Here is a 15868-nt window from a genome sequence, read left to right as displayed (position 1 = left end):
TATTTAATATATTCTATTATCTAGTATATATAATATGATTTTATTATATATAATAATATTGTATATAGAATATATTATGTAATATAAAGATAATACAATTTTCTAGCTAGGTAATAATTAAAACTAATAATAATTATAATTGATAAGACAAAAAGCCTTGCAGGATATGGGCAGGTTCCCTTAAGGGCTCCATCTCCTGGCAGCAAGGCTCAAGAGGCACTTTTGTGTGGGATAATTAGGATGGGCTTTAGGAATATAAAATGCTCCCAAATATTCTGTATATTTCATTCAGAAATGCAAAGACTGGGGATGAAAGGAGCTGGGAAAGAAGAGGCCCGGGGTAGTGTCAGCACACCAGGACTTGGTGTTTTTCCATGGGAAAACTCAATTCCCAGCTTGGTGCTGGAGCAGGGGGTTGGCTTTTCCAGCTTTTCCTTGGCAAACAGGAATAACATCCCGCTCCTGCCCCCAGGCACGCCGAGAGCCAGCAGAAGCACCTGGCAGAGAAGATGCCAGCCAAGTGAATCCCTCCTCCTGCCTCTGTCCTGTCCAGGGAATGAGTTCCAGTGTTGCTCATTGACCATGTCCCAAGCTTTCTGTCTGGTGATTGGCCTCTGCTTCTTAATTTATTTTAATTTTTTTACTCGTGCCACTAAATATCAGGCATTTTAATAATAATAATAATGTTATTATTATTACAGAAACAAAGAGAATTGTACAGTACTTATAACATTATAAATCATGGGCGAGAAGAGAGGGTAGTTTAACTTTATTTTTTGGTCGTTTAGAGACTTTTTGGGTTGGATGATATTTTACCATTGACTACTTTTTTATTCCTCACTGTAGTTTTGAAATAAAGAACCTGTTCTTGACGGTGCTATACAAGTCAACAAGAAATCCATGCCTGCCTCGTAGTGACGTCGTAGCTTTCAGTAATCTGTACATTTTACTCAGTTCTCAGCATTTTGGGGAATGTTGACTACCTGACATTCGTTTTAGGTGTGCTATTAACACTCGGTGGGGTGCAGAGAGTTGGAAGTTTTCTGTATAAAGCTGTAAAATAAAAATTACCACCATTGTTTCCTATGACACGTCTGTTTGTTGCCAGGGGGGTGGATTTGCTGGTGGATCCTCCAACTAAATGTGTGAAAAACCCTTTTTTTTGCTTTGCTGATCACATGAAACTGAGAGAAGAGAGAGGTTTGTAGAATTATTTATTTATAAGTTCCTAATTCGGTTTCACGTGGATTCTTCTGTGACACTGAGCCCTGAATTTGTGATGGTTGGAAGCAGCAGACACACCCCAGGTGGGTTTTTTATATTTTATTGTCTGGGCTGAACATTTAAATGAAATCCTAGAAATAAAAAGAATCATCTATGTTAAAAAATGGGCAGCAAATTAAACTGATTAAATGTGGAATTCCTCACTCTGACTGTAGGAGAGGGGACACTGGGACACAATAAATTTGTCTCCATCCCTCTTTTATTGGATTTAAAGCTGGAAGAACCCAGGCAGCCCTTCCCAAGTCCCAGCCTGGTGCTCCCAGCAGCTTTTTACCTTTTAATTCTCATTTCCTCGGGGGCAAATCCATCCCAGCCAAGGCTCTGCCTGATGACTTATTCAGGCTGTTTGCAAAAGGCCTCAGCTGCATTAAAATTTCATCCCCTGCCAGGAATGGCTTTTATTAAAGCACTTTTTTCTTTCATTAAATGACTTTTTTCCCCATTATTTTTTTGCAGAAAGGGCAGGGTTGGAAGAAGCCCTCGGAGGGGTTTGGGGGCTGGGATGGGGATTGGATTAATTTAGGGAGCAGGGATGGATTAATTTAATAAGAATTTAGCAATTGGATGGATTAGGAGCCCTTACCTGCAGTCCAGGAAAAAAAAATATCAATCCTTCCTTATTTTTAAATCCATGCAGAAAATATAGAGAAATATTGGGGTGTTGGTTTCCCTGCAGCTCTTGGGTGGCTGCCTGCATGTGGGGAGAGCTGCTGGGTTTAAATGTTCCTTCTAAAGGTCAAATTTTCCCTAAAACCCCCAAATTTGCCGTGTCTGACCCCAAAACCTCTCCATGGACTCTCTGCCTCTCTGGGTCTCAGGGAGCAGCTGCCTCCTGCTGCATCCAAAGCATGAAAAACCCCAAATACACCAAGTTTGCTCTCAGTTTTAAGGGAAAAAATACCAAAAAAAATCAAACAAGCCCAGGGTGCTCCTGGTGAATCCCAGAGCTGCCCTGGCACCCTCCAGCTCTGGAGCAGTGGGATGAGAGCCTGGAAAAGCTGGAATTCCATCCCTGCCAAGTGCCTTGGACTGGCTGGAGAGAATTTGTTATTCCACTCACCCACTGCTGGTTTTCCCCTCCTCTCCTGGGGAAATTGGGTTTTTGCAGGAGAAAACCCTGCTCTGGCTCCGAGGGGCGCTGTGGGTGATGGCAGTGCTGGGATTGATGGATTAAAGGATATTTCTGAAACACGAGGATCTGGTGTGTGCTTTCTGAGCAACGTTTTGGTTTTGTGTTTTGTTCCTGCCTCTTGGTTCCACTTGGAGCGTCCTGGACCCTCCTGGGTGGGTTTTTAATTCCCAAAAAGCATAAGCCCTATCCCACAGGATGCCAGGCTGGGAATTTTCTCTCCCTTGACATTTTTAAGTCTCACCCTAAACCCACCAGTGCCTGAAGAGCCTGAAATGCTGCATTAACTAAAGAAGAGCCCCCAAATCCTCCTCCTGCCTGAGGCAAGGTCCTGCTGACAGGAATTCCTGCAGCCCTGGGAGCTGGGGTGAGCTCTGTGAGCCAGCTGCTTCCTGGCAGGGAAGCCCTGTGGTTGGGGTCCCCCTTTTGGGGATTTCCTGCCCTTTTGGAGGCTCCTCCTCTGCAGCAGCTCCGGGCTGTGCTGAGCAGCATCTCCCCGGCCACAGAGGCACCACCATGGGCTGGGAGCGTGGAAAAGGGGCATGGGAAAGGGGCATGGAAAAGGGGGGGAGCTGTGAAGCTGTGGCTGTTCCATCCCTGGGGGTGCCCAAGGCCAGGGAGGACAGGGCTTGGCACAGAGGAAGGTGTCCTTGCCATGGGCAGGATGGAATGAGATGATTTTTAATGTCCCTCCCAACCCAAACCATTCCATAATCCCATCCAAACCACACACACGGTTTTACTCTTTTAATCTTTTCCACCCTCCAAACCAGAAGCACTAATGAGCCTGTGATAACGAAGGCAGGCTCGCATGGGGCACCTTGGGGTGAGGGGACGCTGCCCCCGTGTGCCCCCTGTCCCCAGCCCGTGCCAGGCCATCCCTGTGCCCCCCACCCTGCCCGTGGGGTGCACAGCTCCCCGATGTTCCCTCCAGGCTGCTGACGTCCCTCCCGCTTCCCCGCACATCCCACGCCTCTCCCCAGCCAGTTTCTCTTCCCTCTTCCCATAAACCAAAGGAAAGCCTCAAGTGCAGGGCTCTCTTCCTCCTCTGCTGCTCCAGGGGTGAGCAGGGACATCTGTGTGCCCACAGCACGGGGAGCTTTCCAATCCAAGTGGGATCAAACCGGCTAAAATCTGCTTTTCCAGTCCCTTGGTGGGATCAGCCCTTCCCTCTTCCCTCAGCTCAGCTCCTTCCCAGTGGGAAAATATCATTTAAAATCTCTTGGCTGTGGAGGAGGAAAAAGAAAGGATGGATGGAAGAGGATTTATCCCAATTTTTGTTGGTGCCACAGATTCTGATCCATCCCAGCCCATCCTGCTCTGTGGATTTTGGAGTTTGACGCCAGGCTGGGATTGCTGATGGAGAAATTGGAGGGCTGGGAGCAAAGCCCAGGCACAGCCTCCCAAGGGAAGCATTTCTGGGGAAGAAACTCACCTTAAATGGAGAGTGAAGCATCCTCATCTGTCTGAAAAATGGGAATTGCAGTTTTACATGGATCTCTGGGGCTGTTCCAGGCAGCTCAGCTCAGCTCAGCTCAGCTCAGCTCAGCTCTCCTCTGCTTGCAGGCAGGGCTGTGGGAGAAGGAATTTTCCCAGGTGTTCTCCCAGGTGCAGCTGGGGAATCCACAGCACCCAGCCTGGCAAGGCTGGAATTCCGTCCCTGCCAAGCGCCTTGCACTGGCTGGAGAGAATTTGCTGTCCCACTCACCCACCGCTGGTGTTCCCCTCCTGTCCTGGGGGAATTGGGTTTTTCCAGGAGAAAATCCTGCTCTGGGTCTCCCTGTTCCACCCCGGACAAAGGGCTGACACCCAGACACCAGTTTGGGAAGGTCCCATGGGTGCTGAGGGAATTCTGCTGGGATAACCCCAGAACCCCTCCTGGCTCAGGGAGTGAGCCAGAGCAAGGACAGAGCTGGACTGGGCTCTGCACTCCCAAACCACGCAGAGATGGATTTTGGGAGTGGGGAATTCTCAGCATCCAGAACTGCCCATTGCTGGAGCCCTGGGTGCTGAGAATTTCAGACTTTCTGTGCTGACTCCCAAGAGGGCACTGCATTGACCTGAGGCTGTGGAGAAGGATCCCAAAATGGAATGATAACACTGGAATGACAAGTGTGTACTTAATCAAAAGTGTGTGATATCACAAAGTAGAAAACTTCATGTTTAAAGTTTTAAAATATAATAATCTATATAAAACAAAATAAAAGTTTTAAACCAGAAACTAGTCCTTCTTCTTTACCTTCTTCTCCCTTCTTCTTCATAAGTTTGAGTAGTATTTTGTAAGTAAACAGAAAAGTCCGCATTGAGGAATTTAAGTGATTAGTTATTAAGTTAAAAATAAAAATCATTTAAGTGTCATTTCCTAATTAGATACTTTAAGCTTAAAAAACCTTACAACAAAAGATTGTTAACCATTTTGTACCTTGTTGGTGAAGAAGTACAGAACTCACTACCTATAAGACTGTAACATAAATAAAAATAATAAACACCTGAGTCCAAACACAATCATCTCAAGTACCTTCAATCCCAATCTTGGGAAAAAAATCCTAAAGATAGGAAATTCTAAAGATAGAAAATATTTTTGATTTTGAGAGTTTGGGGTTGTGAGATGCCACTGGGGCTGGGCAACCATTTCTGGGCTGCTCCAGCAGCTCAGCCCACTGGGAATGGTTTGGGATTCCACAAAGCCCCACGCCGGTAAAACAGGATTTCCCCTCCAGGCTGGGGTTATTTATGTTGAATGTTTAAGTTTGATTTATTTCTGGTTTATTTCCCCGGCTCCAGCAGGGGAAATGCCCTGAGCTCTGCAGCTCCCGGTGCCCGGCTCACGGGATTTGAGTGAAACCCTTTCATTTTCTGCAGCATTTGCATAAAACGCGGGGTTTGTTTTTGCCACAGAAGCCGCAGGGCAGGAGGGATCTCCCGGGCTTTGCCATGGGCAGCAGCTGGCCCTGGCAGGAGAGGGAGCCCTGGCTGTGCCATATCCTGGGATGGGCAAAGCAGGGAATTCCTGTGCCCTCTGTGGGAGCCACGGCGCCCAGAGCAGAGCTGGCCGCCCTCCCCAGCTCCAGGAACCATCCCAAAACCAGGAATAATCCCAAAATCATGGGATGGTTTGGTTGGAAGTGAAATCTCACCCCATTCCCATGGTAGGGACACTTCCCCTGCCCCAGGTGCTCCCAGCCCCAGTGTCCAGCCTGGCCTTGGCACTGCCAGGGACCCAGGGGCAGCCACAGCTGTGCCAGGGCCTGCCCACCTTCCCAGGGAAGGATTTCCTCCCACATCCCCAGCTATCCCTGCCCTCTGGCAGTGGGAATCCATCCCCCCTGTGGCTTTCCTAAAGCTTTCCCACTCCTTGTTTGAGTGGGAAGGATTAAATGTCCCTTCCCCGCTTTCCCCACCTTCCCCACAGAACCCTGGCAGCTCCAACCTGCTCTGGGTCAGCTCCTCCCCTCCCTAATTGCACTAATTCCCTTTTTCCCCTCACCAAGGCACAGCAAACCCACATTTGTGTGAATTCCTGCCAGGAGAGCGCCCAGCCTGCAGGAGCAGCAGTGAAACCCTGGGCACACAGAGCATTCCTGGGGCTCACTCCTGCCCAGCCCACGGCCCTGGGACAGGAACCCAGGGAATTCTGTGCCCCCAGAGCTCCCAGGTGTCCCCAAGCTCTGCAGGCTCTGAGCTCTGCCTCTCCTGGCCTTCCTCTGCTGCTGGCCTGGCACAGCTTCCCTAGGAATGGACAATTCCATCACTAATGGCACTTGGGAAATATGGTGCATCAAAGAAATGCTGAAATAAATCTCCCTGATCAGCTCCTGCTCACCTAAGATCAGATTTCTTTCTTTTCTCCACCTGCAAAGCCAGTGTGAGGTGAAAGGGCAAAGCAAATCCAGCCCCAGCAAGGACAAAATTCCAGCTTTTCCCCATCCCTGCTGCCTGCCCAGCCCAGCACCACAGCCAGGAGGTGACAGGGGGGATCAGGAGCAGAAAAAGCACCCAGAGCTGAGAAACCCTGTCAAGGGTGAAAACTGAAAGTGAGAGAGAAAGAGCTCCCCGAAAGTGGCACGAAACCACGGGCACAGCTGGCACCACCTCAGCCACAGCCCCGGGGACCAGCCCAGGGAGGGTGAGCTCACAGCATCCCCGCATTGCCAGGGCATGCAGCTCTCCCTGCAGCTCCCGGAGGTTTTTATGCCTCTTAATTCTGTGGATGTTTAAAACAAACCCCACAGGGCTGATGGACCCACAGGGAGCCATAAAATTCTGGAATGGGTTAGGAAGGGACCTTAAATCCCAGTTCCATGGGCAGGGAATGGGAATAATCCTGAATCTGTGGGCTGGGCTGTGATGTTCCTCTGTGTTTATTCCACAGAATCACTAAATCATGGAATGGTTTGGGTTGTTGGGGGTGGAAGGGAACTCAAAGATCATCCAGTTCCACCTTCCCCTATGCCAGGGTGCTCCAAGCCCCATCCAGCCTGGCCTTGGACACTTCCAGGGACAGGGAATCCTAAATTTCTCTGGGAATCCACAATTTCTCTGGGCTGGGGCCTCCCCACCCTCCCAGGGCAGAATTTCTCCCTGATCTCTGCTCCTCCCAACTCAGTGGGAGAAATTCCCTGCCCCAAATGCACCCTGAGGGCTTTTTAGGGAATCCCAGCCCTGCTCCAGGGGTTCCCAGCGGCTTCACCCCTTTCCCAGGATGAATCCCTTCCCCTGGAGAGGGGATTGGAGCTTTGGAGCCTGCAAAGAGCAACCTCTGAATTTGGGGATCCCAAGCTGGGTGCTCCCAGGAATCCAGGAGCCAGCAGGGATCATGGGGAAATCTCAGGAATTCTGGTGGCAACTGGGAAACAAAAAAGAGGCAAGAGATGCAGGCGGCTGAGCTTCCAGCACCCCAGGAAAGCTCCAGAAACACCATTTAATCACATTATTTTATTTGGGTAAAACACCAACCAAAGCAGAGGTTGGGGATTCGGAATTTCAGGGAATTCCACAAGGAATCAGAACCATCAGCCACAAAAACACCAGGAAAGTTTCTCCTGATCCTTTTTCCTCCTATTTTATGGAGCCGTCAGTTCCCAACCCAAATCAGAAACAGCTCCTGTCAGTGAGGCTCCTCTGGTGATAAATCTCACCTTGGAGCTTCCCAAAAAATGATCCAGAGGCAAATAAATGGTTCAATATCCCACAAGTTGTGTGAGTGGCAAACAGGATCAGGTCACTTTTATTTATTGCACCCAGAAATCCCAATCCATGAGATATTTTCCCATTTTTTAACAGAGCAGCGATCTCTGTCTACAGCTGCCCATCAGCCCGGGTGGGATTGAATCACCCTGCAGCTTTAATTTCTGTTTCTCTGTAATTATTGCTTAATTAGAGCTGTAAAATTGTCGCCATTTCCAATGCCAGGCTGCCCTACAAAGAACCAAACCCTGCTCACTGAGGACGCCATGAGCGACCCCGTGACCTTCCCAAAGGGTTTGGAGCCTGCTCCTGAGCAAAATCCATCAAATTTTAAATTCCAGGAGAAACAACCCTCAGGAAACATCCCCAAACCTCATTTCCCTCAAAGCAAGGGCGATGCCCACGGTTCTTACCTGGAAACCTTTGGTGGCTTGGCCAAAACGAAGCCGAAACTTCAATTTCTGCTGATTGGAGGGGAGAGCAGCCAGGGGTGACACAAAGGCAGGACATTTCCAGGAACCTCCCGCTTTTTCAGAAGAGCGAGGCTGGAGCTGATCCCATTTCTCATCTCTCAACTCTCCAGGCCTCAAAACCAAACTGAGCCCGGGGCTGGGGCTTTGGGGCTTTTCTCACCCGGTTTCCTTCTGATCTGTGCTTTCCCTTTCTGTCTCAAGCAGCGTTTTTGGGTATTGATCTGGGGCAGGGCAGAGCCCCCAGCAGGGATTCCCCAAATTTTGACTGCATTAGATCAAATCTAAATTTATAGACACCCAGAACGAGCCCTGTTTTTTTCTCTGGAGGATCATTCCAACAAAAGTGATTTCTGGTTGAAATACAGGCAGTGGAATTATAGTTTCTTGTGGAAAAATCATACAGCTGCTGACACTTTTATAACTTAATAGTTATTAATTATATATGTAATATAATTTATATATATAATATAATAATATATAACAGGATTATATTATATTATATTATATTATATTATATTATATTATATTATATTATATTATATTCTTGTCTATATACCTGTATTATCTATATTATCCATATTATGCTTATTATATTTACTATATTTATTTATTACCTTTACTATATTTATTAATTTTACTATATTTATTATATTAATTATATTTATTGTACTGGGCAGGCCCAGGCACAGGATCCCCAGAGCAGCTGTGGCTGCCCCTGGATCCCTGGAATTGTCCAAGGCCAGGCTGGAGTTTGGGGCTTGAAATAACCTGGAATAATGGAAGATGTAACTGGATAAGCTTTAATGTCCCTTTCAACCTAAAAAATGCCCTGATTTTATGATTCCATGAAAGAAACACAAAGGAACATCACAGATCTTTAATTATTCCCATTCCATTTCAGCACTGCTTCCCAATCCTCTGGGGCTGCACTTGCTCAAGGAGTAATTCTCTTATTTAAATAGATTATAATGTATAAAACATATCCTTTTGCTCTAATGCGATTAATATAAATATTAATTATCAGGGTTTTTCGTTCAGGCTAAGCCAGGTCAAGCAGAGGGTGCTTTGAGGTGAAGGAGGAGAAGATGCATTTCTTCTTCCATTGGGAAAAAAAAAAATTTCCACTCAGCAGAATTAAAATTCCAGAATTAAAATTCCAAATTAAAATTTGGGTTGGAAGGGACCTTAAATCCCCTCCCATCCCATTCTGCCATGGCAGGGACACCTCCAACTGTCCCAGGGTGCTCCAAACCCACCCAGCCTGGCCTTGGACAATTCCAGGGATCTAATGTAGGATATCATGAGGAAATATCCCAATTTAGCCCAAAATGAACCCCAAACCCCAACCCAGCTCTGGCCCTGCTGGGAAACCTCGTGGAGCAGGGCCTGAGAAACCTGGAAAGCCAAAGTGGCGCCTTTCAGGAACGGCCCTGCTGCACATCCCAAAATTCTCTTTCGCTTTTGGCTCTCGGAAGCCGCGGCTCCTACACGAGCTGGAAACCACAGCCCACGGCGGAGTGACGGGGCAGGGCTGGAAAACACAGAGAGAAATTGGAAATTGAGGCGCTGCTGCTGTTGGGGCTAAAAGAAGTCTCAGGACACGCCACAGGCTTCTTATAGGAAACAGTGAAAATACAAAGAACCTGAAAATGCAATATAAAACTCTTGATTCATCCTGCTCCCTTCCAGTTTGACAGCAAAAATCCCAGTGACTTCATGGCAGTCCCAATGCACAGAAAAGCTTTCTGCAGCCTTTTGGGGCAGCTGAGAATGGCCACCAAAAATAGGAGACCATATTGGAATATTGGTTGATTATTCCAAATATTTCTGCAAAATCAACCATTCGGGCAGGTTTTCACAAACATTCACTAGTGAGAGGTTGTCATTAGAGAATCAGAGAATCGTGGAATGGTTTAGGCTGGAAAATATCTCAAAGTTCCTTCAGTCCAACATCCCCAGCCCTGCCAAGGCCACCCCTGAGCCCTGTCCCCAAGTGCCACCTCCCCAGGGCTTTAAATCCCTCTGGGGATGGGGACTGCCCTGGGCAGCCCCTTCCAGCCCTTTCCACGAAGGAATATTCCCTGATATCCAACACGAACTCCTCTGGTGAAACCTGAGGCTGTTTCTTCTTGTTCTGTCATTTTTTTCCTTGAGAAGAAAGCAGGATAAGGAATAGAAATGGGAAAGCTGGAGAGAGATGATTTCTGAGGGATGGAGTGACAGAACAGAGAGGGAATGGCTCAAAACTGAGAGAGGAGGATGTTTAGGTGGGATTTTGGGAAGGGATTCCTGGCTGAGAGGGAGGGGAGGCCCTGGGATGGGATTCCCAGAGCAGCCGTGGCTGCCCTGGATCCCTGCGGTGCCCAATGCCAGGCTGGCACAGTGCAATCCCTGCCATGGGAATGAGAGGCTCTTTAAGGTCCCTTCCACCCAAACCATCCCACCATGCTGTGATTCCATGGAATTTTATCGCACTGAGCCGAGCCCACCCCACATTTCTGGAAGCCCTCTGTGCAGAGCCCGGGAAGGGGCTCCAGCTGTGCCCGCCCCAGCGCCGTGCGGGATTCCCGGCCCCGCCGCTCTCGGGATGAGCGCGGCCGGCCCGGGGGGAAATCCCGCGGCTGCCGCGCCTCTATAAGAGCTGTCCCGGCGGGGACGGACGGCAGCGAGATGGAGCGGAGCGGCAGCGGCGAGAACGGAATGGAGAGAACCGGGAACGGCACCGGGAATAACTCCGGGAACGGCACCGGGAATGGCAGCGGGAGCGGGCGGGCAGCGCCGCCTGGCGGCCGCGGGCTGGCATTGCTGTGCCTGGCGCTGCTGCTGCTGCTGCTGCTGCCCCCGGCCCGGGCCCTGCCCAGCGCGGTGCGGGCACGGACCGACCCTGACCGGGCACTGACCGGCCCTGACCGGGCACTGACCAGCACGGAACGGGCACTGACCGAACCGGACCGGTGCCTCAACCGCTCCCGGCAGCTCCTGGAGGCCGCCAACGCCGCCCCGCAGCGGCTGAAGGTGCGCGGGCAACGGGACGGGGAGGATGTGGCGGGCTGGGATGGGGTAGGGATGAGGGCTGGGATGGGGTAGGGATGGTACCCAAGAGGGCAGGGATGGACATTGGTGACACCCAGAAGGGCAGGGATGGACATTGGTGACACCCAGCATGGCAGGGATGGACATTGGTGACACCCAGGAGGGCAGGGATGGGACAGTGGTGACACCCAGCATGGCAGGGATGGGACAGTGGTGACACCCAGGAGGGCAGGGATGGATATTGGTGACACCCAGCATGGCAGGGATGGGACATTGGTGACACCCAGCATGGCAGGGATGGGACACTGGTGACACCCAGAAGGGCAGGGATGGACATTGGTGACACCCAGCAGGCGGGGATGGGACATTGGTGACACCAAGCATGGCAGGGATGGACATTGGTGACACCAAGCATGGCAGGGATGGACATTGGTGACACCCAGGAGGGCAGGGATGGGACATTGGTGACGTCCAGGAGGGCAGGGATGGGACAGTGATGACACCCAGGAGGGCAGGGATGGACATTGGTGACACCCAACATGGCAGGGATGGGACATTGGTGACACCAAGCATGGCAGGGATGGGACATTGGTGACACCAAGCATGGCAGGGATGGACATTGGTGACACCCAGCATGGCAGGGATGGACATTGGTGACACCCAGAAGGGCAGGGATGGGACACTGGTGACACCCAACATGGCAGGGATGGGACAGTGGTGACACCCAACATGGCAGGGATGGACATTGGTGACACTGAGCATGGCAGGGATGGGACACTGGTGACAGCCAGCATGGCAGGGATGGGACAGGGGTGACACCCAGGAGGGCAGGGATGGACATTGGTGACACCAAGCATGGCAGGGATGGGACAGGGGTGACACCCAGAAGGGCAGGGATGGACATTGGTGACACCCAGCAGGCGGGGATGGGACATTGGTGACACCAAGCATGGCAGGGATGGACATTGGTGACACCAAGCATGGCAGGGATGGGACAGTGGTGACACCCAGAAGGGCAGGGATGGACATTGGTGACACCCAGGAGGGCAGGGATGGGACACTGGTGACACCCAGCATGGCAGGGATGGGACAGGGGTGACACCCAACATGGCAGGGATGGGACAGGGGTGACACCCAGCATGGCAGGGATGGACATTGGTGACACCAAGCATGGCAGGGATGGACATTGGTGACACTGAGCATGGCAGGGATGGGACAGGGGTGACACCCAGCATGGCAGGGATGGACATTGGTGACACCCAACAGGGCAGGGATGGGACATTGGTGACACCCAACATGGCAGGGATGGACATTGGTGACACCAAGCATGGCAGGGATGGGACAGTGGTGACACCCAGGAGGGCAGGGATGGGACAGTGGTGACACCCAGCATGGCAGGGATGGACATTGGTGACACCCAGGAGGGCAGGGATGGGACATTGGTGACACCCAGGAGGGCAGGGATGGGACAGTGGTGACACCCAGCATGGCAGGGATGGGACATTGGTGACACCCAGGAGGGCAGGGATGGACATTGGTGACACCAAACCTGGAAATGCCAGAGCAGTTTTGGTCCCCAGGATGGCAGGGATGGTCCCCAGGACATCAGTGATGGTCCCCAGGACACAGTGGTGGCCCCAGGATGTCAGAGATGGTCCCCAAACCATTTCCTGTATTTCATATTTAACCACGCTCCCCACCAAGCCTCATTGCTGGGGTTCATCCGAGCACAGATACATGAAATTGTGTCTGTGTATCGAATTGTGTCTGTTTGCAGATAAATGTATAAAAATAGAGAAATTGCCTCATGAAGCTGCCAAGGACCCTTTTAAATTCATTTTTCGCCCCAGGAATCCAACACGCTGGGGTTTGAATGCAGCCTGGAGGAGGTGGATCTGCACGACATCACTGAGAACCAGCTCAACACCCTCCGAGCCTGCACAGCTGCGGATCCAGGGGTAAAACACAGAGAAATCACTGATAACAGTTCAATTTCACCTCACGGCTTCATGGAGTTATCATCCACACTCCCACTAAATCACAAATCTTAATTCTTGTTCTATTTGCAGCCTGGAAATTGCCCAGTCCTGGAAAAATCAACTTTTGACGAGGTAAATAGAAATTCCCCAAAAAAACCTTCTTTTTGTCGTTGTATGTTAAAAGGAGCAGCAGATTCCCACATTCCCTGACAATTCTATTTATTTCCTGACGATTCCATTTGTTTTTTCCCAGGGAAAATGCCTGCAGGGCATCTCTGAGGATGTGAGAGCCTACAGGGCGCAGCTGAGGAGCCTCCCTGACCCCCAGCTGCTGGCAGCCCTCGATGGGATGATGGAGGTGAGGATTCCTGCCCCCCACAGACCCCAAAATTCAGCAATTGGGGAAGGAAAATCTCCATTTCTCCCCCAAATATTGGAATCTAACAGACCTGGTGCACCAGGTGTGACACAGGATGGATTAGAGGTTGATAAACCCGATTTTAGCCTCAGTCTATAAATCATTAAATGTCTGAAGTTTCGCCTTATTAAGGATTAGATTCAATATATCAAATTTTAGCCTCAGTCTATTAATGCAATCGTAAAATATTTCAAAATTTACCTCAATATTTCCAATTTGACCCTCACTCCATTCAGGCTAAAATAAATATTTCAAAATGTACCCTATTAATGCTATCATTAAATGTTTGAAGTTTCGCCTTATTAAGGATTAGATTCAATATATCAAATTTTAGCCTCAGTCTATTAATGCAATCATAAAATATTTCAAAATTTACCTCAATATTTCCAATTTGACCCTCACTCCATTCAGGCTAAAATAAATATTTCAAAATGTACCCTATTAATGCTATCATTACATTTTTCAAATTTTATCCTGAGTCCTTTAGTGCTATCATTGAATCCTTCAAAATGTATCCTATTAATGACAAATTAAATATTTCCAATTTCCCCCTCACTCTATTGATAAATCAAAGATCCCAAATTTTTCCCTATTAATAATAATTTAAACATTACCCTATTTTATCTTCATTACTTATGAAAATCAATACCTCAATTTATGCCTCATCTATTCACCATACTTAAATATCCCAATTCCCTTTAATGAAATTAAAATTCCAATTTTCCCCCCTTTTAATAATTTAAACAACCCAAATTCTTCCCTCACTTATTCACGATAAATTAAATATCCCAAATTTTTCCCCTTTAGTGATAATTTAAACATCTCAAATTTTTCCCTCAGTCTACTTATGACAAATTAAATATCCCAAATTCTTCCCTCACTCTATTCACCATAAATTTAATATCCCAATTTTTCCCTGTTAATAATAATTTTAACATCCCAAATTTTACCCTTTTAATGACAATTTAAACATCCCAAATTTGTCTCTCAGTCTATTTATGACAAATCGAATATCCCAAATTTTTCTCTCACTCTATTCACGATAAATATCCCAAATTTTTCCCTATTAGTGATAAATAAACCATCCTAAATTTTCCCTCACTCTATTTATGACAAATATCCCAAATTCTTCCCTCACTCTATTCACCATAAATTAAATATCCCAAACTTTTTCCCTTTTAATGATACATTAACCATCCCAAACATTTCCCTTACGTCCCACTCTTGCCGCTCATCCCTGAGGGGGTGAAAATCCCGGGAATTTTTGGGTTTTTAAGGCGTTTTCCAACCCCCTGCAGGCTCTGGGCAGCAGCACCGGGCAGGTTCCGGAGGCACCGCTGGCATCGGGACCATTGGGATCAATGGGATCATCGGGATCATCGGGATTGGGATCAATGGGATCATCGGGATCAATGGGGTCATCGGGATCATTGGGATCATTGGGGCCATCGGGACCATTGGGATCATCAGGATCATCGGGATCAATGGGATCAATGGGATCATCAGGATCATCGGGATTGGGATCAATGGGATCATCGGGATCATCGGGATCATTGGGGCCATTGGGATCATTGGGATCAATGGGATCATCAGGACCATTGGGATCATCGGGATCAATGGGGTTGGGATCAATGGGATCATCGGGATCATCGGGATTGGGATCAATGGGATCATCGGGATTGGGATCAATGGGATCATCGGGACCATCAAGACCATCGGGATTGGGATCACTGGGACCATCGGGGCCATCGGGATCAATGGGACCATTGGGACCATCGGGGCCATCGGGATCAGTGGGATCACTGGGACCATCGGGATCAATGGGACCATTGGGACCATCGGGATCAGTGGGATCACTGGGATCACTGGGACCATCGGGATCAGTGGGATCACTGGGACCATCGGGAGCGCTGGGATCGGCGCCGTTCGCGGCGCGCCTGCGGCTCTGCGCCACGCTCCAGGCCCTGCGCATCCGCAGCGTCACCATCTCCAGGGTGCTGAGCTTCCTCAGCTCCCCCTGACCCCACACCCAGCACCCCCGGAATCCCCACAGCTGCGGTAAATTCCCAGCTTTGGGATTTAAGCTACACCTGAGCACCAAAACGTTCCTGACTCCGATTTATCCGTATTTGCTCTGCTGATTGCTCAGGAACCGAGAGCTGCTCACGATAATTCCTCTTCTTGGGGATCCCTTCCAACTCAGGATATTCTATTCCATGTTTTATTCGGGGTGACATTCCATTCTGCTCCCTGATTTTTATGACGATATTCCTTGATTTGTGATTCCATTCTATTTCATGATTTATGATGGTATTCCTTCATTCATTTTATGATGTATATTCACTTCATTATCATGAAAGATATT

At 49.0% G+C, this 15868-nt stretch overlaps 2 protein-coding genes across 3 annotated transcripts in view; both read left to right on the top strand.

Moving 5' to 3' along the window:
* Nucleotides 1-1086, top strand: part of SCHIP1 (schwannomin interacting protein 1) — a 95648-nt gene extending 94562 nt beyond the window's left edge. For both annotated transcript variants that reach the window (XM_064720771.1, XM_064720772.1), the window contains one exon: nt 473-1086. In XM_064720771.1, coding sequence (XP_064576841.1) covers nt 473-524 — 52 coding nt within the window. In that variant the 3' untranslated portion in view covers nt 525-1086. The remainder of the gene's footprint in view (nt 1-472) is intronic.
* A 9657-nt stretch (nt 1087-10743) lies between these two features.
* Nucleotides 10744-15815, top strand: IL12A (interleukin 12A). The gene is made up of 6 exons (XM_064721354.1): nt 10744-11088; nt 12957-13064; nt 13176-13217; nt 13339-13443; nt 14802-14838; nt 15388-15815. Exons 1-6 carry the CDS (start codon nt 10744-10746, stop codon nt 15522-15524), a joined length of 774 nt encoding a protein of 257 aa, XP_064577424.1. The 3' UTR covers nt 15525-15815.
* Nucleotides 15816-15868: the final 53 nt, after the last annotated feature.

This window comes from Zonotrichia leucophrys, chromosome 9 (assembly GCF_028769735.1).
Source record: "Zonotrichia leucophrys gambelii isolate GWCS_2022_RI chromosome 9, RI_Zleu_2.0, whole genome shotgun sequence".
In the NCBI taxonomy this organism is placed as follows: Eukaryota; Metazoa; Chordata; class Aves; order Passeriformes; family Passerellidae; genus Zonotrichia; species Zonotrichia leucophrys.
This window is presented reverse-complemented; position numbering and strand designations above follow the sequence as displayed.

Coding starts and splice junctions, on each gene's coding strand:
- IL12A (XM_064721354.1), top strand. CDS start 10,744: ATGGAGCGGAGCGGCAGCGGCGAGAACGGAATGGAGAGAACCGGGAAC. Junction 13,065..13,175: donor GCACAGCTGCGGATCCAGGG/GTAAAACACAGA, acceptor TTCTATTTGCAG/CCTGGAAATTGCCCAGTCCT. Junction 14,839..15,387: donor CGGGCAGGTTCCGGAGGCAC/CGCTGGCATCGG, acceptor CATCGGGATCAG/TGGGATCACTGGGACCATCG.